The following is a 25,698-nucleotide window of genomic DNA, read 5'->3' on the forward strand; positions in this document are numbered from 1 at the left end:
AATTCTGAAGCAAATTGTATAAAGGAAATTATAAATATTTACTGCACTAACACTATAATAACCAGAACTAACCATAATCAAAGTAACCATTTCTAAATTGCATTTAATTTTGGTTTTAAGTAGTTTTTTCTATTCCAGGTTAAAACAAGAGCAAAACTGGGTTCTATACTTAATTGATTTTTCTGCCATTGCATGCAGTATGCTGGCTTATGGATAGCTTCACATCATATCTAGCTAGTACCAACCCTCATATTGTAACCAAGATAAAATCTAAAGTACTTTCTCTATTTTTTTAATAATTATAGGGACACAAATTTTATTGTAATGATTACTCTGGATTGCTGTTGAATCTAACTCTTGAGTTAACAGATATAGGTATCCATCGACTTGCATACCGATTTCATCCTGGAACGTAAGTCAATCTGGACTTATCTGTATATACTGTATAACACAAGATATAATATCACTGACATTTAACTAAGCCTCCATCGTGGCAGTGCAATCGGTTGGTTCTGGTTCTTGCCATATACTGCACACGTGGCAAAATATGCCCACTAACATGAACTACGGCTGCTTGGGATGCCTCTAAATATATTTTATTAAGGCATGGTCACCTCTGCAGCTCCTGTTAGGTACACTGGCGGAGAGTGATGGCATGGTCACCTCTGCAGCATCTAATAAGTTAACAAGCAACCAGTTTGCATGCTCTCCCCGTGTTTGCATGGGTTTTCGCCGGTAGGCTGATTAGTGTTTGTAAATTGGCCCTGTAGTTGTGTGAGTGTGGCTGGATGAGTGTGTGCACCCTGCGGTATGTTGGTGCCCGCCCAGGGTTGGTTCCCGCCTGCGCCCGTTATTCCCAGGATAGGCTTAGCCCCCCCCCCCCCCCCCCCCCGATACCAGTGGGGATTAAGTGGTAATGATAATGGATGGATGGACAAGCATCGATTTGGGGTGGTGGAAGACATAATGAGTATTACATACTCCACAACCCTTAAGGTTGCAGAATGTTTTCAATGCAGCAGACCTACATAAAGGGGTATAAAACATATTGCGGAGAAAGGTCATATTAACAAATCAGACGACAGCTCTTTTAAAATGAATGTTACTATCCCCATATTCAAAAAAGGGGATAGTAGTAATCCAGCAAACTATAGGCCAATCATCTTAACTTGCATACCTGGAAAAGTAATGGAAGCTATAATCCAAGTGAAAATGATAAATTACCTGGATTCAAATAACATTCTGAGGGATAGCGAACATGGATTTAGGAGAGGTAGGTCCTCTTTAACAAATTGGCTTGAGTTCTGTGAGGAAGCTGCAAGACAAATTTATCACAAAAAGGCCTACGATGTTACCTACTTAGATTTCCAGAAGGCCTTTGATGTTGTTCCCCACAAATGGCTCTTGCTTAAGCTGAAAGATGCAGGGATTTTAGGAACTATAGTAACTTGGATCGAAAACTAGTTAACAGACAGGAAGCAGCGAGTAGTTATTAGAGGTACAATGTCACAGTGGGCCTGCGTTTATAGTGGGGTACTGCAGGGTTCAATTTTAGGACCACTATTGTTCCTCATTTACATTAATGATATTGCCACCGATACATACAGTAAACTGGTTAAATTTCCAGACGACACCAAAGTTGGTGGTGTAGCAGATACTGATCTAGCAGCACAGAGGCTACAACGGGATCTGGATTTAATTAGCTACTGGGCTGATACCTGGCAGATGAAATTTCACATAGATAAATGTAAGGTATTCCATGCAGGGAGCAGAAATATAAAGTACAGATATTTTATGGGTTCCATTGTAATAAAGGTAGCTGATTATGAGAAAGACCTCGGTGCGTATGTTGACGCTTCCATGTCCCACTCTCACCAGTGTGGGGAAGCAATAAAAAAAAGCCAATAAGATGTTGGATTACATCTCTAGGTGTGTGGAATTTAAGTCAAGGGAGGTGATGCTACGATCATATAATTCCTTGGTAAGACTCCACCTAGTATATTGTGTGCAGGTATGGTCACCATACCTTAAAAAGAACATTGCTGCCTTGGAAAGGGTGCAACATAGGGCTACAAGAAATGATTCCTGCTCTTAGAGCAATGTCAATGACAGGGGTGGCCAATCTTATCCACAAAGGGCCTGTCACGATCGCTGCTAATTCGGGTGATCGCACAGGCAGGCAAGCGAGCAGGAAGCAGGCGAAGTATGGGGGAAACTGGAGATTTATTAAAGGATCAGGACAGAGCACTAGCACGGACATCGACCAACATCAATGACGGACCAAGAGCTAAGGCAAGACATGGACTAAAATAGGCAAGACAACAGGGTACAGCTGGGTACAATCAGGGAAGCACACGTGGATATTCAGGGGGGCGTGGCACACACGAGGATCGTACGAGCTGGGCATGACAGGGCCGGTGTGTATGTAGCTTTTTGGGATAACCTTTAGGTCAGCTGTTCACACCCAGGTGTGAGGACTCTTCAGCCAATCAGTCCTATAATTAGTAATCTAATTAGGGAGTCGCAGCGAAAACCTGTATACACAGCTGCCCTTTCTGGGTAAGATTGGCCACTCCTGTCTTATGAGGAGAGGTTAGCGGAGCTGAATCTGGTCTGGATGCTGTTCAGCCAAATGGCTATTTCAATATTAGTTTAAATACTAGCACTCGTGGCCATAAGTGGAAATTAGCGGAAGAACATTTTAAAACGAATTTGAGGAAGTACTTCTTTACGCAGCATGTAGTTGGAGTATGGAATAGTCTTCCTGCTAGTGTAGCGCAAGGTAAAACCATGGGTTCCTTTAAAACAGAGCTAGATAAGTTTTTAACAACTCTGAGCTATTAGTTAAGTTCCCCCCAAACGAGATTGTTGGGCCGAATTGCCTCCTCTTGTTTGTACATTTCTTATGTTCTTTTGTTCTTAACAACAGATATCGGTTTAATACCAGCACAGGCAGGAAAGCCAACAATTCACATGAGACACGTGGTGCGTGAAGTGTGCTAAACACGCACATTGCCAAGGTTGCCAGTTGTCACGCATCTGGCATGATAATCACGCTTTCAGACTATCATGCTCGTGCAAGAAATCTTACATAAAATCTACATTATGGTAAGTCAAATAGTCGTTGCAAAATTTAGTATTTGGTGCCATCTAATCCCTTTTTTGTCTAGACTCCGATTATAAGACTACACCATTTTTTCAAATGTATTTTAAGGGGGGGAAATTGTCTTGTATTCGGGCCAACATGGTACCTACGCATTTTGCCAAAATCACTCAATTAGTATACAGAGTACAATTATCTTCTAATTAACATTGCCATTAGGGTGGAAATTAATTACACAAATGCAGTAATTAAGATGATTGACTGCACTAAAAATACAGAATATAGCTAGATTTCAAAGGAGGCACTGATTAAGTGCCTGAACCAACAGTTCTCTGATGAAAGTGTTGCTGCTCATAGATGGGTATAGTCACAGACAGCCCTGTAGCCATCCTAACCAACTTGGCCACTTTGTGTAAGATCTGGCATTCTGAACAGCAGCAGTACTGAGGCGTGGATTCTGCCCTGTAAGCTAGAAGATTCCCTTTAACCTCGACTTAGGCCAATAACCTCTTGTTGACCTAACAAACACAGAATTTTCCACAAGACCAATGGTATTCAATATTCATTTTTATGCTACCTCTAATCAGACTGCAATCAACAAATTGATATTTATACTATTTTATTTTATACTGTTTTATACTATGTTTATATTATGTTTTGCTGAATCTGTTTAATGTACACGTGAGCAATTTACATATATTTTAAATTTCCTTGTTCAATTCCTTTCAGTATATGAGACTGAATAAGAACCAGGAACTCTGCAGTACTGCACAGAAATTCATTTTTCCAATAGGTTATTACAAGATATTCACTCTGGGAAACAGCAGTACGTCCCTGCTTCTGTGTGTCGATCCGCTTCCAGATTTCTCCTGTTTTTGTCTGACCAGCAATCTTTCAGTGAAACGTGCTGAGTAGAGCTTATTATACTGTAATAGTGACGGAACCCTAGGCTAAACACCAGTCACCAAAAAATCTGAAAATGCCTCAGCACATAGCTCACTTAAATATAGGCTTTCAGGGATGGTACTGGCACTTTAAAGATAATTAGCTTGTATCTGGCATTCAAAACTGTTAATGGGACCTGGGGTCTTGTCGTGTACCTCCCAGGGGCAAAAGCTTACTTGATTATAGTAATCCTGTTCCTCCTTTGACAAAAGCTCCCTGTGACTCAGAATAGCTGGACTGCTTTGGCCAGATATGCCTTTCCATTTTCTTCCTTTTCTCTAGAATATTCTGCAGCATTGCAGATGGAGTGTTCCTCGGTATCTTTCCGGTAACCCCTTGAACACGTGTCCCACCGGCACTTATTTCCACTGGTTGAAGCGAGTGGGACTATTGATGAAATGCTACCCTGAGAGGCCCTTTTCTTGGACCGCTTCAATTCTCTTCTTTGCTCCTCTCTCCCACTCCTGTCTCACCAGAGAAGCTGCGTACATGTAAATGTTTATTCATTTTATATTGAACTAAGACTGAAATTTATTCGGGGAAATTTTCATTCATTTCAATTTCCTCTGTGTATTTTCACTGCAGTTTCTAGTTCCTGATGTATTTTATCGCTATTGGAAAGCAGACAGAATAGTAATTAAGTGCGTAAACATATAATCTGAAAGATTTGTTCAGAGTCTCTTGATGTCTCTTACTATAAAGTATTATGGTATGGTAATAGCATAGTAGTACCATTATGGTAAAACCATTGTAATATACACTATATTTCCAAAAGTATTGGGACACCCCTCCAAATCATTGAATTCAGGTGTTCCAATCACTTTCATAACCACAGGTGTATAAAATCAAACACCTAGGCATACAGACTGCTTCTGCAAGCATTTATGAAAGAATGGGTTTGATAGGATGCCACCTGTGCAGTATTTGTGAAATTTCCTTGCTACTAAATATTCCACAGTCAACTATTCGTGGTATTATAACCAATTGGGTTGAGGCAATTGGGAACAACAGCAACTCAGCCATGAAGTGGTACTGTAGGCCACGTAAGGTAGGCTGTTTCCGGGGACAACACATGCTGAGGCCACCGTATGCAGAAGTCGCCAACTGTCTGCAGAGTCAATAGCTACAGACCTCCAAACTTCACGTGGCCTTCAGATTAACGCAAGGACAGTGCATAGGGAACTTCATGGAATAGGTTTACATGGCCGAGCAGCTGCATTCATCAGCTGCATTCTGCAATTACTGAGTCAACAGAGCGTTGGCAACTTTCATGCACTATGTGCCTCAGCACTTGGCAACCCCACTCTGTTACTTTATGTAATCTGGGACTTTGTGGCTGAGTTTCTGTTGTTCCTAAAAGCTTTCACTTTGACTGCGAGTGGTATTATTGCAACCATGGAATATCTAGCATGAAGAAATTTCACAAACTGGCTTATTGAAAAGGTTGTATTCTATGATAGTATCACATTTGAATCCAATGAGTTCTTCTGAACGATCTGTTCTTTCACAAATGTTTGTAAACCTGACTGCATGGCTAGGTACATGATTTTATGCACCTGTGCAATGGGTCTGAATGAAACACCTGAAGTCAGTGATTAAGAGATGTGTCCCAATTCTTTTGTCCATATAGTGTGTTTCAATGGCAGAAGCTGAAGGAATAATTTTTTTTATCAAAACCAATGTCCAAATGAACAGAAATAAAACTCTTCACATTTTAAATGGTCTTTGAAATGGTGAAAATAAAATTCACATTATAATTACTGATTCCTGAAAGTTGCTTTATTGAAATTCTCATATTCCATCACCAAATGCAGTACAACTAAAATGATCGCAACCCAGTGTTTTCAATAGATGTTTTTTTTTGTAAGGGAGCTATGCTATATGTGCTTCTTAGCAGAACCATGAGTACTAAATACCATAGTACAAGTAGGAAACAAACACCATGGGGATACAGGTAGGAAATAAATACCATGGTGTCAGGGTCAGCACCTGTCTGTCCGAGTCTTTCGTGTCTCCTCCCCCTTTGGCCAGCTAGTGTTACTGGCTATTCTGTCCTCCCTGTTGCCCAAGTCCTTAGTGTGTTTTCCCAGCTCCCTGGACTGCTGCATGGTTCTATGGGCTGAGTGTGTAGCTATTAAACCCTCTGTCATGTTTTCAAGTCCAGTCACCTCTGTTTTTGTATTTAGTAGATTTGTTCCTTTGTGTTTCATTTGTATCAGTTTTTTCTAGTTCCTGCGTTTTGCTGTGCATTTTGTTTTGTTTTTTTGCTTTGTGCCCTTGGTATTCTTTTACTTGCCATTGTTGTTTTCCTAGTGTTAGATTCTGTTTCCTTCTTTCTCTTAGTTTTATGATTGTGTTAGTTAATTCCACCTGTGTCCTGTTTGAGGTGTCTGTCCTGATTGGTTGATTGTTTTGAGTATTCACACCTGCCTTTTGTAAGTCCTTGTTATCTGTGTAGTTTAGTGCCTGCTTGTGTTCCGTTGCCTTAGTTGCTCATTTAGTTAGAATGTTAGATGTTACTCTGCACTGCTGTATGAGTTTGTGCTTTGTTCCCTGCCAGTTCTTCCTCCCTGTGTTGCTTTGTTCCTGGATCTTATTTCCTAGTCATTCCTTGTAGTTAGTCCTTGTTTTCCCCATTTTGCTTTTTGACCCCTTGTGGTCCTTTTCTTTGTAATTTTACCCAGTTTTTTAGCTTCTGTAATAAACCCCACTGTGTCTCAGAGCTGCCAGAGGATTGTCACCTTCTTTTTCTGCCTGCGCCACGTCTCGCTTCCATAATACCGTGGGGCATAACAGAACACTGTGGCATCAGAACAAAGTACTATAATATAAAATATTGTTCAAATACTAGGAACATATACCATATGTATATCATTATACGATAAATGTACCATGCAGAAAATAGAAAAACACTGAAATTACAATCCAGCACAACCATACTGACATGATAATACCATGATAATTTTTGTGAGGGTATTTCCCAATAAAAGACATTAAAAGTTATTACATTTATGAACGGGTAAAAACATCTGTGACGTAAGTGTGTTTATGTGGTATACAGGGTATCATTTTAAAACAAACTTTATTACGAGTAAGCACTTTTGATGTTATTAAAATTCAGTTCTCATTGCCTGGTGCCCAAGGCTTCTGAAATAGGCACCGAACCCCATTGACCCTGCACAGGGCAAGAGGGTATAGAAAATGGATGGAAGGTTAATTCAGGTCTGTATAGATAAATGACAATTTCTATTTACGGTTATGTTTACTGTCAATGCGAGTATGAGGGTAGAGAACGATACAGAATGAACAACATATGGCATGGATAATAGAAAATGCTATTGGTGGAATTTGTAAAGCTTTGGAAACTTAGAAACCTGTTATTCAATTTCATAGCTCTGAAATAATAATAATAATAATAATAATAATAAATAGTACTAACGTATTCAATAAGAATGGCTTCTCACTTGCCGCAATACAACCTTTAATCATTCTGGGTGGATGAGGTTAAAACCACAAGTCCTTATACCACATTCGCAAAAGTGTATGTACAAGGCAAGAGATGACTGAAACTGGCCGTTTGTGAATGAATTGTGACTGATGGTACAATATGACGTGTAAACGAACAAGTCAAGATACGGTTCTCGGATAAGTTGGCGTTTTCCTTCCTGTTCGCTTTCGCGCGCTCACGCACACACGCACGTACAGTCCACCAAGCAGGCGCCAATTCTCTTCTGCGATTTTACACAGCAATACGTTTCTTGTTTTCTTAGGTAGACAGTTCTTAACGTCAAGCAGAGGAGTGATCATTACAGCGAGTGGTGCACACGGTTAGAGGTACTTAGACAAACGGGGATGTACCAGCAGAAGAAGTCAGTTATATCAGCAGCATGCGGACGCCCACTGATATGTTTGATCCTGCTACTTGTCAACAGTGCACTAACAATAGTGAATGGAGACCTCAGGGAACAAGGTAATTATATTGTCAGTTTAGATGGAGCATCTCGGTAGTTTAAACTTGCCTGTTCTCAGCCTACCAGTTGCATGTGCTAGCATCCGTGTCCATTGATATGTAGGTATACACTAATGAGATTTTTGTTTTATTCGGCTTTATTCCGAGCACTTAGCAGAACAGGTTTTCTATCATGCATACAGACTCTTATACTTTGATGGTAATTCTTGTATAGGTCGTTTTATGAGGATAAGACATTTGAAATAGGTTGCAAATGCGCTTTACTTGTTTAATCAGAAAGTCTGATCAGTGGTTTAAGATTTTGCATTTTTTTTTCTTCCGGTCAGAACGGGATCTCTCTTGTAATTCTGGCACAAAAATGCGTTACTTATAATAAATCATACAGTAGTCCATAAAATCAATAAATCGTCATAAAATCATGAAACCAACAAATGTTATTTTTGGATCTTGTTGCTTTCATATAAATGAAATAAATAATCTGCACTGTAAGTTACAGCTGTTTCCAGCTTTCATAGAATGTTCAGGCTTTATAAAGAGATTTCTATGCTAACGTTAAATCATTCATCAAATTGCATCATGCTTTTTTATTCTTTTTTACAAGTTTAGAAGCTGAGCTGGATGCTCCATGAGTAGCACTGTTGCCTTCAAGCTTAGGGATTTTGCATTTTTGACCATTGTGTGTGGTTGTATATGCTCTGTATAAGCTTTAAATGTTTGGCAGATTGAAACAGGATTTGCGGGGTTTACTTCACTTCATTCCTGTTTTTTTTTTTTTTTTTTTATAAAGTTGTTAATGCAGCCTGAGGAGATGCACCTCCAAGTCATCGTGCTGCTGCTGCTACTGTGCTTTGAACCTTACGTGCAGCTCCCCTGTAGTCACAGTTACTGCAAGGATGCTATTTCTAGCTATGAGATTGCAGTGTGTGTGCAAGAGGTGATCTGTATTCCTCTTAGCCAGGGGTGTCAAACTCATTTTAGTGAATGGGCTACACTGGAACCTGCCCAAACTTGTGTGGGCCACATAATATTATATTTGCTAGATTAGTAATACATTATTAACACCCTTTGTATTTCTTATCGTATTTGTTTTAATTTGTTAAACTACTGTTTCAATAGCTAGTAGAGGTTTCTTTTCTCCCAGTAGAGGTACATTCAGTGAGCAATTGCATTGATCATAAATCATGTGCAATCAGATGAACAGACTGGAATGCTTTATAAAGCTTCTGAATTTTATGCAAATAATCCATGGTTTTCTCATTTACACAGGCAAACAATTGCAGAGAAGTTATGCTATGTAATGCAAGATTAAGTCTGCTTAAAAACAATAAAAAAACTGATACATTTGGCTATTAGAATCAACTTTTTAATATAACTTGTTTCTAATTTTACAATAATTACGATATTGGAACATAGCTGCTATTACTTGTATGCATCCTGTGTCAAAACTGGATCTTTTTGGGTTTCATACACTTTTTGCATTGATCATGAAAAAGACTGAAAAGAATGCTGAGAGTGTTCGTATGTCAGTGATGAGTGAGAAAGGATTTTCGTGCTTCCAGATCGGCAGCAAAATCAGCTGCAGTCACAGTGTGGTTGTATAGATACAAAGAAGAAAGTGATGTGTTCGTTGGTAGACAAGCCTTGGTCTGGTCATCCATGTGCATCAACATTATGCCAGGACCATGCACTTTGACACATTTCATTGACTAACCGCAAGATGACCTCACCTCCGCTTCTGTGTGAGTGGTCAGACAACTGTCATGTCAGTGTCAGCTCATCATCAGTTCATTGCCGGTGCCTGCAGATTGGTCTGTAGGGCTCCAAGCCATTAATTACTGATATCCAAAAATGCTACTAGATCAAGTTGGCATGGACGACCTCAAGCTGGACATATGAAATGTGGGAAAAGGTGCTTTTCAGCAAAGTTTCCTGAAGAGGAGTTCAAGCCTGAGTTCCTCAACCTCATTGTGAAGCATCCTTTGAATGTCTGGGGCTCCATGGCTGCCAATGGCATCGGACATCTGCACATCGTTGATGGAATGGTGAATGGGACCAAACTACACCACAAAACTGCAAAAGTGCATGGTGCCATCATCGCAGGAGCTGTTTCCAGACCAGATCCTGTTCTAAGGTGACAACGCACCTTATCATCACTCCAAAAAGATGATCAACTGGAAGCATCTGAACAACATCAAATAAGCCATCTGGCCTTTAAGCCTTAGTCTATGGGGGACAATGCACACCATGAATTTTCGTATTATGTGCTTTTATATATATTTATTAATAATTACACTACGTCCATTCACCACCAGTAACTAAGCAAGAAAAGTTACCTATATATTCAGTTTTCTGCCGGTAATACCTTTAAGTATAATAAGTATGTATAAGGATAATAATAAGTATATGGTTTATACTTCGTTAATTAATTCTATCTTTTGTACATTAAATGGGCTCAGTACTCAGACAAGTATTGCAAGATCTTACAAAGGTTTTGCAGGATTTTTTTCAACCATTGATTTTCTTCCCTTCCATGTTCCTTTTAGGGCTTCATATGTTTATGTGTGTAAAACTGGAACAGCAAAAAAAATAAAAGAAATAATCCACCTAGAGTTATGTATGAAATAAACTGACAAAATGAAAACTGAAGACATTTTATTAATAATTTTAGTTTATTTTAGTTTGTTTGGTAAACATACAATACAGCTTTAGTTAGGTATTGTTTTTTCATGAAGCCTTATTTTTGTTAAAGTTAATGAAAGTGTTTTCTCACATTTAGTTTTCGTTATTTTGTTAGTTATCGTGAACGATAATAACCCTGGTGGGTACTGATGAGGGAGTGAAACAGGCCCCATACAATGAGGTACCCCAGCTAGCAGGGTTCAGTGATCCCCCGTTGGCAAGTTTAGTTGTGAGTCCAGCACCCTGTCGTAGCAAGCAGGGTACTCTGTGCAGCTCTCAGCAAGGTTGGCAAGGTCATCTATGTTGCCTGCTGCATACCATTAGTGAGCATGGACTACAAGGTCTATGAGTCCCTGGAAGACATCAATAAAGAGCACACTACTACAAGTGGCTACTGACCATACAAAAGGCTGATTTCTCCAGACGAAGGGGTACCTGCTTATAACCCTTGAGATAGTCTTGGATGGATAAGGAGTGGGCCTTAACTCGACACCTGAGCAGTCCATTCATGCAAGGCATGGGGTAACTCTCAAAATGGGCAACCATGGTTCAGCCAGTGGATGTCATAGCAGAACCAAACGGTGTAGATTCATTGTTTTCATAGATCTGTTCTATGGAATAGTTGCTGGTTTGCCAGACTACAGCATATAGTTCCTGGGACCCACCCACACTCCACTATAGGGTATTGTTCCTGCCCAGTGACCAGGAACTTGTAGGAGCCATTTGGGATGTGGATAGGAACCCAATCAACTGGGTGGAACTCTTGGACCTGAGCAGGCTGGTTATAGGCCTGCTGTTGCCTCTGTTAGGATTATTTCTTATGCTGTCTGATTATTGACTTGACTTTTTTAATCCTTTCCTGCATATCAGGATGTGCTCCACCGTGATGTCCTTCTCGGACGTGGAAGTTCTTATTAAGAAAATGGTCCAACATTTTCCATTCTCCCTGGATCACCAAACCAGTTGTCTCACTGTTGATCATTTGAAAAGGAACTGCCGCTTTGACACCTACTGAAAAAGCTCAGCATACCGGATGTCAAGGCCAGAGGGGGCTGACTTTCTTGTTCATTGTCTCCTTCCTCAGCTTACTCTACAAATAAACTGCAGAGGGTTGAGGGGAATGGGCTAGTCGATCTGCATTGATTGGCATGCCCAGTTGCAGAGCTGCAGGGATACCCCACCAGACTTCAAACCTCAGCCAAACCAGCAGCATGGCAGCCATGTAATAAGTGGGGAGGGCACCTTTAGTTGTTCCTCCAGGGAAGCGGTGTGATCATGCTGCCTGAATCCAGAAGGGCTGAGACTGGATGCCCCTGAATCCATACCAAACAGGTGAGGTGTCAGACCTCTGACATGTCATGGATCCCTTTATTGGCAGATGAATTGGCTCTCAGTATGGGGCAGAGCCCCCAGGACCCAGTCTGTGGCGACCCTGACTGCCATTTGCAGGGTGTGTGGCACAGAACTGGCTGAGCCAGCTGATTTAGAGAATCGCTCTGGTCACGGAACCAGGGTACCATGGCGGTAGGTGAAAGACCCAACTAGGCCAGGATCTCTGCCTTCAAGGTGTCATAGTCCCAAATTTCCCATCCAGCAAATAGTCAGCAGTCCAGACATTAACATATTTGATTTATTATAAAATATCAGATAGCATGTAGCAGGGGTCTTGCCGCTGCCTCTTGAATTGGTGTAACTCCTCGTGCTGAAGCTGAAATGAGACACTCATTGTGCTTGTATATGAGTAGAGCAGCAGGCTGGCAATCTTCTGGGTCGGTCTGACATTCGTCTAATGCAGCTCAGCATTTACTCATCTCGCAGGTCTGAGCCAGTCATCAACCAGGACCCTGTGTCTCATCACAGCCACCCATGATTTTATGGAACTGCGCGCAAGTTGCCATTTAACCCAGTACTTTTATCCCCCATCAGATTATGGATATTCAGTGGCTCATTTTTGCCAGTCTGGAGGTTTTGCAGATAAAGATGTTTCCTGTGTATATGATATGCAACAGACAAATTGAGATAAACCGACTAATTTTGCATTAGCGTTAACACTTCTACACTCACATGTTGCAGTGTTCCCTCTGTCTTATCATTAAACAATGATGAAAATGCCAGATGAATTCCGTGATGCCCTGATCATTTTACTTTATAAAAACAAGGGTATTAAATCAGACTGTGGGTACTACAGGGGCATCGCACCCTTTTCCATTGCTGGCAAGATCCTTGCTCAAGTCTTCACAAACCGACTCATCTCTGTTTTTGAGGACATTCTTTTAGAGATTCAGTATGGCTTCAGACCAGGCCGAGGCACCGCAGACATGATTATTTCCTTGAGGCAGCTACAGGAAAAATGCATCGAACAAAACATGCCTCTCTACTCTGTATTTATCAATCTGATGAAAGCCTTCGGTACTGTCAACAGGAAGGCTCTTTGGACAGTCCTGGTAGACAATGAATGTCCACAGAAATTTGTAGAAATCATCCAGCTCTTCCGTGAAGGCATAACCAGCCAGGTCCTCACCAGTGGGGACTTGACAAATGCCTTCAAGATCAGCAATGGAATTAAGCAGTGCTGTGTAATTGCTCCAGATCTGTTGTGCTTCATCTTCTCTTGCATGCTGTTTCATGCTGTTAGCAGCCTAGAGATAGGGTTCCCCCTTTGACCTTCATTGCTTTAACACCAAAACAAAGTGCCATCACTCCCTTCTTCAGGAATCCCTCTTCATCAATGACTGTGCCCTTGTGGCCCACAAAGGCTCAGACCTACAGCTAATGCTTGACCGCTTCTCTGAGGTTTCAAAACTGTTTAACCTGACAGTCAGCCTCAGCAAGACTAATGTGCTCCACCAACCAGTGCCTAACACCAACCCTCCTGCACAAAACGCAACAATAGGTGACATTTAGCTTGCAAATATTCAGTCATTCAAATATCTAAGAAGCAGTACCTTCCAGGATGGCTCCTTCGACAATGAAATCAACAATGGCTTCAGCAAAGCAAGAGAGACTATGGAACAGAGTTTGGAACAGCCAAGGTAACATACACCTGTTGACAAAATTGAAGATGTAAAAAGCAGTGGTCTTTCCAACTCTGCTCTCTGGCTGTGAATCATGGACCCCGTATCGCAGACATTCCAAGATGCTGGAAAGCTTTCACATGTGAGCTCTTCAATCCATACAGGGAATCCAGTGGCAGGACTGTATTACCAACTTTGTGGTCCTAGATCATACAGAGTCTAACTAACATCAAATCTAAGCCCAAACTTCGATGGGGGGAGGGCACATCATTCGCATGGAGAAGCCTCATATGCCCAGATGCCTCCTGTTTGGAGAGCTTGTGCATGGCAAAAGACACCAGGACACCAGAAGCAAGAAATGCTTCAAAGACTTGGTCAAGGTCAACTTCCCCTGGTGCAAGATCCATCCAAAGTAGATGGAAAAGTATGCCAGGGGTAGACTATGCTGGCAAGGCACCACCCACTTTGAGAAAAACCAGTGCCAAAAAGTTAAGCCAGCAGCCAGGATAAAATGCCACAGTACAGAACCAGCAGAGATCACAACCACCAGCTTCCAGTGCCCCTACTGATCCAGACCATGTGCCTCAAGTTTGGGGCTGCAGTGCTGTGTGAAGTACACAGATGATTCGTAGCAATGAGACATCTTCCTCAGATCTGAAGGATAATCATACTGAATATTTAAAGCGTTTAAACAATGTTAAAAACAAACAGTTAGCGTATGTAATTATTGGTGATGGAAGCAAGCCACCTGACTGGGTCATGAATTACAATGAACCCCCTCAACCCACTGTGGCAGGGCTCCAGACTAATTTTCTCCACTACTAGCACTGGTGCTCCTTACTGAAAATTTTAGGAGCACCACTTACATGTATATCGACATTCAATGTAACATGTTCCTATTTTTCCATCTCAACTGTGTTATTGATAAATGCTTTTGAATTATACAATTTGCAAAAATAATAATAATAATATAGTGATATTTTATTTTAAAGGATCAAATCACAAAGTTTTCTTAAGAGAAAAGAAATCTTTAAGTTAAATGATAGGTATTTCATCAGCTGCTATTCCATCAGTGTATCTACTGCTGGGACTGAGAACTTTTGTAGCTCCTGCCAATTCGTATGTAATTTTCCCACTGTAACACACTGTCATGATCTTCCTCTCATTCATTTCAAAGGGAGTTGAAATTTGAACTTTAAATGCCAATTTCTGATACCTGGAATTCAGTTTTAACTATTCAAAATACCAATTGTTGATATCAGAAGAAAATTTTTAACTAGTTGAAAATCCGATATCTGATATCAGGAACAATATCTTATTTCAGGGCAACTAAATTGTTGTCGTCTAGAGCCCTGTGTGGTGTACTTTGATGGGAGCTGATGGGGAAAATGTCTCTTAATAGATTTATATACTTGTCTGGCATGTCATATTGTAGGCCACACTTGTGTCTTGTGCATTGACTTCAGTGCTTTTCTCCTTATAGGAGAGAGCCTGGGCCAGACCGTGATACCATATTGGATGTTTGAAGGGCAAGCCAAACGAGAAGCTGTATTCCAGGTGAGAAGATACCGGAAAAGCCACCATTATCCCAAAGTAGCATATATACTACAGTTTGATATTTGTGCTCCAAAATCTCAAGGACCCAGTTGTAATTGCATGAGGTATTTCGCTCTGTTAACCCGCCTAAGGCGCTGGGGTTGCGTAGACAGTATCATTAAGCATTAGTCCACTTGCTGTGACTTTGCTTTCCTACTTGGAAAGACAGTATCTTAGACTGTTAACAGTGTAGCCCTGATTGAATAGGGCTGGATCAATGGCCTGATTCAGTGCAATTTCGATTCACAAGATAGTGATGTAATAAAATCCAATTTGATTTCAATTAGGTAAGAATGAACTATGAAATGGGTGCAGCACAGTGGCACAATGGTTAGCATTGCTGCCTCACTGCAAGAAGGTCTTGGGTTTGATCCCGGGTCCTTTCGGTGTGGAGTTTGCACACTCTCCTCATGTTTGCGTGGGTTTTCACCAGGGGCTCTGGTTTCTGGGTTAGCATGCCGGGTAGGCTGATTGGTGTGTCTAAAATTGGTCCTGTGGTGTGTTGATGCCCACTCAGGGTTGGTTCCTGCCTGCACCCATTGTTCTCTGGATAAGCTTTGGGCCCCCTGCAACCCCAGTGGAGAATAAGCAGTTATGATAATGAATGGTGATATGAAATGTTATAGCATAGCTTTCCATATTTGGAGAGATGTGTAACATTAGCACCACCATTTCCTAAGCCAGTGAATGCTCAAACTCTTTTAACCGCCAAGCAAGACATACTTTGGCATATGCAGCGCTTTTGTTTGCACTAATGTGCCATTAGTGTTACAGTTTTTCTCAATTGCTTTGGCACGTTTCATGAAACATACTTAACATTCTCATGACTATGGCAGCATTTCTCAAAACAGTTCATGCACAATGTTATGATTTTGCTGCAAAAGCCTGTAATCAAAACAATTAACAGCTGTCTCTAAAGCAAATAATTCCACCATTGAATTGGTGAGTCAAGATGTTTAGATATATTGTGAAAATGGCAGTGTACAGTAAGTATGCTCTTGATCTCCAAAATTCTGAATGATAGTTGTTTTCTGCTTTTTCATTGTCACTGATCGATCATTTTCCTTCAGCAAACTGATACTTCTTCTTGTCGTAGACACCAGTTTCATCATTTCAAGGCTCTACATTACAGTATGTACACTTCACTGACCATAGAAGCCCTCGCATGCACATTTAACTTCTTCAGATCTGAAGTACAATAGCAAACAAAAAACAGCAATACAAAAACAACTAAATGAAAACAAAAACATGTACTGTGTGAACCAAAAACACAACAATCCCATATTACTGCAGTTTACGGAATGAACTTTTAAGTTATTTTGAAACCTTGGTTAACTGTTTTACATGTATAGTTTTGGGTGTAAAATTATTACAATGGGAAAATAGGTTCCTTTAAAACAGAGCTTCTGTAGTTTAACAACTGTGAACTATTAGTTAAGTTCTCCTCAAACGAGCTTGATGAGCCGAATAGCCTCCCCTCATTTATAAATTTCTTATGTTCTTATAATCTATCTTGATCAACAAGATTAAAACAACTGAAAAATGTGCCAAATAATGACAAAACCATTTGCATATGTGTACTAAAGCATTTGGAAATTTATGTGAAACAATGAGAAATGATATTCCGCTGTGTAGAAATACATTATGGTGGGGGGATTGCACTTGTAGTTTTCCAAATGTCAATTGTCATTTGAGAAATGCTTTAAAACAATTGAGAAAAGCTGTAACTGTGAATCTAACACTCTCAACCGAAAAGCTGTAAATCAACAAATTTTTGTAGTTCTTCACCTTCAATCACCACTGGTTTTGTGTATAGACCGCCTGGTCCCTACAGTAATTCTCCAAAGGAGTTTGCAGATTTCTTAACAAACCTGGTAGTCACTGCTGTCAAAGTCGTGATTGTTGATGATTTTAATATTGACATGGAGAATGACAGTAATCTTTTAACAACAACATTTGCTGCTATTCTTAACTCTGGTAGTGTGTGTCAGAATGTAGTCGGGCCTACTCATGCCAGCAACCATAACCTGGATTTAATTCTTACCCATTGGGTCCCAGTGGAACTCAGAATCCTCTACTTTCAGTTCATTACTAGTTAAGTTTTGAAATACAATATAGCCTCCCTTCGGACCCAACTCTGAAGTTTAGTACAAAACATTCCGTAACCTCATTATCTACAACAATGTTTCTTGACCAACGTTCACAATCCTTCAAACTTACACATGAAGTGAAAATGAACTTGAACAGGTAACTGTGAACATCTGAGAAATTGTTTCACAGCACTCTAGATCTTGTAGCTCCACTTACGAAAGTAATGCATAAGAAACCTGCCCCCTGGTACTCTGATCATACGCATGAACTTAAACAGGCTTCAAGCAAGCTGGAGTGCAAATGACACCCAACTATACTAGACGTTTTCAGATCTGCCTGGAAAAGAGCCTCTAAGTATAGACAAGCACTAATGGCTGCTAGGTCTCTAGATTGACAGAAGACAACAAAAACAATCCTAAATTCCTGTTTGAATCTGACTAGTTTAACACAGAATTCTTCAATGTTAAACTCACAAATCCCACCAGTTCTTAGGAGGGATGACTTTATTACATTTTAATGGTAAAATAAATGTCAGGACCAGCGCCCATCTGATCCTGCGCATTGTGTCTCCTGTCGTTTGGTCAACAGGTGTTACTGGCCATCCTGTTCTCCTCCCTGTCTCTGTTCTTTCAGCCCTAGTGTGCTCTTCCCCTTCCCCAGACCAGGTTGAGCCTTGTGGCTTTGAGGATGGTAATCCCTTAGTCATGAGTATGAGAATGGTAATCCCTTAGTCATGGGTTTGAGAATGGTAAATCCTTATCATGGGTTTGAGAATGGTAATCCCTTAGTCATGGGTTTGAGAATGGTAATCCCTTAGTCATGGGTTTGAGAATGGTAATCCCTTAGTCATGGGTTTGAGAATGGTAATCCCTTAGTCATGGGTTTGAGAATGGTAAATCCTTATCATGGGTTTGAGAATGGTAATCCCTTAGTCATGGGTTTGAGAATGGTAATCCCTTAGTCATGGGTTTGAGAATGGTAATCCCTTAGTCATGGGTTTGAGAATGGTAATCCCTTAGTCATGGGTTTGAGAATGGTAAATCCTTGTCATGGGTTTGAGAATGGTAAATCCTTAGTCATGGGTTTGAGAATGGTAAATCCTTAGTCATGGGTTTGAGAATGGTAATCCCTTAGTCATGGGTTTGAGAATGGTAATCCCTTAGTCATGGGTTTGAGGCTGGTCTCAGGTCAGCCTCATCTGTTTATTTGTATTTATTCTTTCTCTTCTTTTTGTTTCTTGTTTATTTTCTATATTAGTTTTCTTGTCCTTAGGTTTTCCGTACTTGTGTTCTGTTCCATTCTAGGGGGGTATTCTATGAAGCAGGCTTGATTTATTTTGACAAGTCTGGCTCATTTAAGTGGAAATTCCGTTCCATCAACGTGTCTTAAATGAATCCCCACTTAAGCACCATGGTACTGTAACTTACGCGAGTGAACAAGTCTGCTCCAGCCCAGGTTAACTGTCTCGCTTAGTTAAGCATTGTCTCAAAGAAGGTATGACATGTGGGAACAGGATCTCAAAAGATTCCGTCAGACGAAATTCCACGATCTCACTACTAATGTAATGTACTCATGTAATAAATATAATAAAGCCTATAAAAATCATGTCTCAGCATTCCAATTAATTCCAAAATAATTAAAATAAAAGCATACCCATATTATAAGGGTCAAACATGAAATGCAATGACTGAAATAAAAAAAAATCTGTTGAAATAATATGAACAGGAAGATATTTTTATATTTTGTTTAATCACAGTCAACTTTGAAAGTTTATTAGTGAGAAGCAAAGACAAGATGCAATTATTTGTGCAGAACGTTACACACGGATCGGATGCAACTGGAAGTATTTTACGGAGATCAAATGATACAAAATAGCATTACATAGTAAGAATGACATGTGAACTCAACCCAGAAGGTTCCCCATTGGCTATGGAGATCGAACCAGGAACTTTCATGACAACAGCATAAACCACTGTGCCACTGTACTAGGCACTTGTAACATTTACGTAACTTACATATTTAGTATGTCTGCAATTCTTTGCCAAACCAACTCCCTGGCTGTATTTATGGCCACATTTTACACTCTTTCCTTGATCGATCTATCGTTCACCCATTTATTTGGGCTTCTTAAATATCTCGGGTGTGCACACTATGTGAAACTATTCAAGTCTGTCTTGTTTGAGTCTTGATTAGTTATAGCTGAACTGCGTTAGTGGATTGACTTCAGGCTAAGTTTTGAGATGGCGCTAGTTTGAGTCACTTTTTGGGAAAGACTGGCTTTCTTATGTACTTTCATGGATTACCCCCGGTTCTGTTTAATTATCCTTGCATTCCATTCCTAGTGTTTAATTCCCAGCATGTAGTTAGTGGATGCATTTGACTTGGACTTAGGTTTGTCTGCAGCTGACGTGATGTGGAGTGAGATCTGCCAGCGACTGCAGGGGTGGAGTATAAAGTGACTGCAGCCAAGTTGCACAACTTCTACTCCTCGTATTGTGCGAGACCTGACTGCAATGGCAGCACTGCCAGAAGGCTGTAGATAAATCTATAGAAATATCACCTGCATGCACATTACTTCTTTTACAATAACCAACTTCTGATACAAACTGTTAGCAGTAAAAAAGAACTATTGTGTATAGTGGCCCAGTGTAAAAATATATTTGCCAGGAAAAAGATCAAATACATTTATTCCAAGGATTCAAAGTTGTTATGGTCATTTACAGAGTGCAATGCAATTCCTACTTGAATGCCTTCTTCACAGAGTAGACGATTAAACAAAAAAGCAGCACAACTTTGCAGTAACTAACAATAAATGATTTATTATTATATAAACATTTTACTAGGTAAATTAACTGAAAGCTAGTTGTCACTGCTTTATGTGCTTTTCGGGAGAAATAGCAGATAACGCACCGGAACTGCCTGGAACACAAACGTTATGCATGTGACTAAAATCTTCTGCCAATCTTCATTTCATTTGAAAGTTCCTGGGGAAAAACTTGTTGTTTATCAGCTGTCTTTCCTACAGAAAAAATAATGCTAATAAATTAACTGGCTGCAGAGCATTCTCTTATAGAGCTGCTCAGCTGTGTAATGGTCTTCCAGCGGATGTGCAGGATTCAGGCTAATTCGCAATATTCAACTAAAAACACACTTGTTTAGTCTAGCCTATGGGGACTCTAGTTCTAGCTCTAGCTAGCTGCTCACTCCCAGTTAGACCTATAGTGTGAGGTGTAGAGCTGGGTGGGGATCGGTGCCATTGGCTTTGGATAAACTGAACTGTCAGTGCTGTCACTCTAGCTTCACACTCCCTCGTAGAATTGAAGTACTGACGTCCAGGGACTCCCCATGCCTGCATTCCCACTTGCCTCTCCCTCCTACTTATGCTGCTATAGCCATATCTGCTGGAGCTTACATACTGCACTCACCTAACTGCTCGCACGGCCTCTAGTCTCCCCTACTTTGGCTAACTGCACTTCCCCTGGGATGTGCTGCCTGGAGACCCAACATTTTCAAGATATCCTGCCTGCCCTGCTGCCTGAAAAATCTCCACTACCTGTGGCGTTTCTCCGGTCTGCTCGCCCTTCTGCCTGTGTCATCTTTCCTGTATGCCCTGCTGCTGTACCACTGTTCATCCTGCCATCAGAAACAGTACCAGCACCTTAACAATATTCTTATATTGTTATAAGAATCTAATATTCTTATAAGTGACAGCAGGCTAAATCCAATAATATCCATTTTCTCTTCACGTCATTTGCTTTTATATATGTTGCTTTTATATAACATTATTTCACAAATGGTGTACTGAATGTCACTGGGGGGTATTCCATGAAAGTAGCTAAAGAGATCCAGACTCATGCCAGACAGACTTGTATAGTCTCACTTAGTGCGCACACCTGAGATATTTAAGAAGCCCAGATGAATGGATGAATGATCGATTGATAAAATGAGTCAGGAAACGTGTAAAACGAGAGCGGTGTTTTTTTCCACCACAGAACAAACGCTCCTGATGAACCTGTATGAAAAATACAAAGATATAATCGCTAAAAAAGGCAATACTGTGGCCATGAATACAGCCAGGGAGTCGGCCTGGCAATGAATTGCAGACATACTAAATGTGTAAGTTACGTAAATGTTACAAGTACCTAGTACAGTGGCAAGGTTGTATAGTGGTTTTTGCCTTGTACCATGAAAGTTCCTGGTTCGAGCCCCATAGCCAACAGGGAACCTTCTTGGTTGAGTTCACGTGTCATTCTTACTGTATAGTGCTATTCTATATTATTTGATCTCCGTAAAATACTTTCAATTGCATCTGTGTGAAATGTTCTGCACAAATAAGCATATCTTGTCTTTGCTATTTTACTAATAAACTTTCAAAGTACAGAGTGGCTAAACAAAATATAAACATATCTTCCTGTTCATATCATTTTAACCATTTTTTTCAGTTTCAGTCATTGCATTTCATGTTTGACCTTTCTAATATGGGTACGCTTTTACTTGAATTATTTTGGAATTAATTAGAATGCTAAGACGTCATTTTTTTTATAGGCTTTGTTATATTTATTACATGACATTAGTAGTAAGATCACAGAATTTCATTCGACGGAACAATCTTTAGGGATTCTGTTCCCACATGTCAAACATTCTTTGAGACAATGCTTAACTAAGCCAGACAGTTAACCTGGTCTGGAGCAGACTTGTTCACTCGCCTAAGTTACCTCAGCAGGGATTAATTTAAGACGCGTTGATGGAATGGAATTCCCACTTAAATGAGCCAGACTTGTCGAAATAAGTCAGATTTTCCCTTAATCCTGCTTTGTGGAATACCCCCCTGGTGTGAGAATAAAGACTTACTTGACTTGCTTGCATTCACATACTCGGAGTACTCCATTACTATGACTGACATTGCACCGAGATGGCAGCGCAAGGCGATTGCACAATACAACCGCAACCCTCCTATAGATGAGAGAGAAAGAAGGGCCACCTATAAAGTAAGGGGATCAACCGATACAAGTAAAATGGGTTTGGCCCATTCTTTTCGTCAGGAGTGTACAGAGGTTTCCTTTTGCTTTTTCCTCATCAGTGTATTGCACAATTTCTTCTAGGAAAGAGATTACATCTTAGGAGAAAGACAAGCTGTATGGTTGTAGATTATTTCAGAAAACCACAGACTTCTATGCAGAGTTGCTTCCTTTGCAGTTTTGCTTGTGCAAAGCAAATAGCTGACAACATATCATAATTTTTCACAACCACTAACAATCGTTCACCTATACTTAAAACACTTTTTCTAAACTCTAAACATAGCAGCACACAAACATCACACAATTTGCCAAATAGTTAATTTTCTGCTCAAAACCACATTTTGTTACAGTTTTTCTGAATTGCTACAACACTAAATCTCATTCCTGGAACAAAACTGCCTATTGCCAAAACTCATTTATTGAATTGGTCACTCCTTTGGCAAAACTTTAAACCATGCTCACCTAGTTAGACATGGTTTGCAGATCTGAGTCACCCTTTTTTTCAAAACTCTAAACACATTGTCATTCATCAAAACACATTTAGCACCGTGGTGAACTTTGATGCAACATGGAAAACACAGGTTGCAAAAGTTAAGTACTGCCAGCACACAGTAGTCATCATTTAAACACAATGACTCAAATCTGTTTACACATGATTCTAAGCATGAGAAGAAGCCAAAGAACATAGAATATGTACCTGATGAGAGTGCAGGTGCCATAGGTTAGTTGAATTTCAACATGAAGGTACAGATGGGTCACACAGGGGATTCTTCCTTCATTTCCAGCAAGGGAGTGCACTTCCTGTGATGTAGACAAAGTGCTCTGTCCTGACCCAGCCCTGACACATGGTGATGAGGCAGAGTGAATATTCTTCCTTCCTTCTGGTTTGGCAGTTGCACAACATTTTACAGTTTTTCTTGATTGCTTTCATGCAGCAGTCAACTCATACTCCACATTTTTAACAGTTAACATACAGACCCAAACAGTGGCACTCATGGTCAAAGTGACACATTTTGTTTGCTCCTAAAGGCTGCCAAAACATGTAATATACGAAACAAAAGCAAATTTTGCCTTCAAACAACACAACTTGCAAACAAGTGTATGAGCTCTTCTAATCAATCATCACACAATGGACAACAAAATACAAAATATAGCACTAAGTGCGAATCAGTGCAGCATTTCTTGTCATTGTAGCCTATTACATAGCTTTCATGCCAGTGCCATTTGTTATCTTTCTACATAGGCTATTGATACTCAGTCACTTCTGTCTTGACGATGGGGCCACATGGCTTCATCCACATCACATTCAATATCTTCTCTTGCACTGGAACGAGGGAAAAACCTTCTTGCATGCATTATCCAACCATAATATACACCTTGATTTATAGGTGTACAGACTGATTGCAGATTTGTGTGAAGGAGTGTCAAACAGGTGCTGTAGTGATTTCATACTGATCTAGGTAGTTTGTAATAGTTGGGTATAGATGGTTTCTGTTTGGTCACCAGAGTTAAAACAATGGATTTGGCACGATAAAATTTGGCGGATATGGGGCAAACCTCATCCCATACTGGTTCAGAATGGGACACAGCATTTTATTTTTCAATATCGGACGTTTCTGTAAAATACGGGACCACTCTGTTCCAACCTCGAAATGAAATTAAACGAAAATTAAATGAAATCTCGGTTCATACCAGCAGATGCGGATGTGTACGGCTTAATGGGCCAGTGTATCGCTCAGCAGGCTATTCAGCCTTGGATAAATAACTACAGTACATATAGCTGTTGAATAGCTGTTGGCCCTTGAGCAAAGCCCTTAATCCTCAGCTCCATGTGTGCAGCTCAGGATGGCTGCCCTTCTTTGCAAATGTTGTGTGTAATGGAGGGCAAGATGGGGTAGGCAAAAGGAGAGTTTCCCAATGGGGAAAGTATAAATAAAGAGTCATTATTGTTATTCTTGCATTAGGCAAGAAGCAGGCTATGTAGTAATGTGTGCCCACATGGAAATGAAGTAATAAACCATGACCGAGGCAAAAGTCAGCACAACAGGCGTCCAGCAGCAGGGTTTCCTACCAAACAGTCACTACATGAAATATTAAGGAAACATGTTATTATTTATTTGGGAGGTGCTTGAGCAGCATGGTGTGAGATTCGGCGAGCTAGCTGCTACTTGCTAGTTATTTATTTAGTTTTTGAAACCTCTGATGGGGGGCAAGAGGCCCCAAAGAGACATTTTCAGTGGGACTCCAGAAACATCAAACCCCCCCCCCCCCAGTCGACAGCTACAGTAAGGAATGCCTATAGTTCCATGGATCAAGCCCAGTACATCACACAGGATGTGTAACCCTGTAAATTACACATCCTAACTAGCAACCCTACGAGTATATGCATCCTAATTAGTAACACTACGACTATATGCATCCTAATTAGTAAACCAGCTACTATATATGCTCAGTATTCAGGGGAGGCGGAACATGGCCTGGTTGGTAGTAAACACAGGGATCTCTGACTCCAGGCAGATGCTGCTGATATGACCGTGTCGAGCATTCTTATATCTATGTCTCTTCGCAGGGCTTGAAAGTCCTTCCTTGTGATTCAGTCTCCACTCTGAAGTATGACCTCCCTGTATTTCTATGTACCTTAACTTAAACTTAAAGAGATGGTGAAGATGGTGGCACAGGTGGTAGTGCTATCGTTCAGCAACTGGAGGGTTCCAGGTTCGAGCCCTGGTTCCTCCTGACCCCATAAAAGTGTCCTTGAGCAAGACACTGAACCCCAAATTGCTCCCGGTGAGCAGGTTGGCGCCTTGCATGGCAGCTTCCACCACTGGTGTACTGTATGAATGCATGGGTGAATGTAAAGTGCTTTAAGTACTCGTAGAAGTAGAAAAGCGCTATATAAATGCAGTCCATTTACCATTTACCTAGATGGAGGGGTGGCATGCTGCAGGAGTTCCTCACCCAGAGCCTATCCCGGGAACAATGGGCGCAGGCAGGAACCAGCCCTAGGCGGGCACCATCACACCACAGGGTATATAAAGACATCAAAACTATAAAATAGCATAAGGAATTATCCACTGACCAAAAAAGTATTAAAAAAAAAAAAATTTGTTGAGGAGAGGGCAGCTCTGTGGACTGGGACTCAGATGGTTGCCGGATCAAATCCTTGGGTTAGCAGAGTGATGCCAGTATTGGGCCTGTGAGCAAGGTGTCTAACCCGAATTATTACAGTGACTGGCTGACCATACTTTCTCCTCTACACCACTTTCCTGCGGTGGCCTCCTG

At 40.6% G+C, this 25,698-nt stretch overlaps 1 protein-coding gene across 1 annotated transcript in view; it reads left to right on the forward strand.

The window, feature by feature from the left end:
- Nucleotides 1-7,738: 7,738 nt before the first annotated feature.
- LOC125721103 (disintegrin and metalloproteinase domain-containing protein 33-like) overlaps nucleotides 7,739-25,698 on the forward strand; it is a 67,356-nt gene continuing 49,396 nt past the window's right edge. Inside the window, exons 1-2 of the mRNA XM_048997036.1 lie at nucleotides 7,739-8,018; nucleotides 15,195-15,268. Coding sequence (XP_048852993.1) covers nucleotides 7,901-8,018; nucleotides 15,195-15,268 — 192 coding nt within the window. The 5' untranslated portion in view covers nucleotides 7,739-7,900. The remainder of the gene's footprint in view (nucleotides 8,019-15,194; nucleotides 15,269-25,698) is intronic.

Source organism: Brienomyrus brachyistius, unplaced genomic scaffold, assembly GCF_023856365.1.
Source record: "Brienomyrus brachyistius isolate T26 unplaced genomic scaffold, BBRACH_0.4 scaffold32, whole genome shotgun sequence".
Taxonomy (NCBI): domain Eukaryota; kingdom Metazoa; phylum Chordata; class Actinopteri; order Osteoglossiformes; family Mormyridae; genus Brienomyrus; species Brienomyrus brachyistius.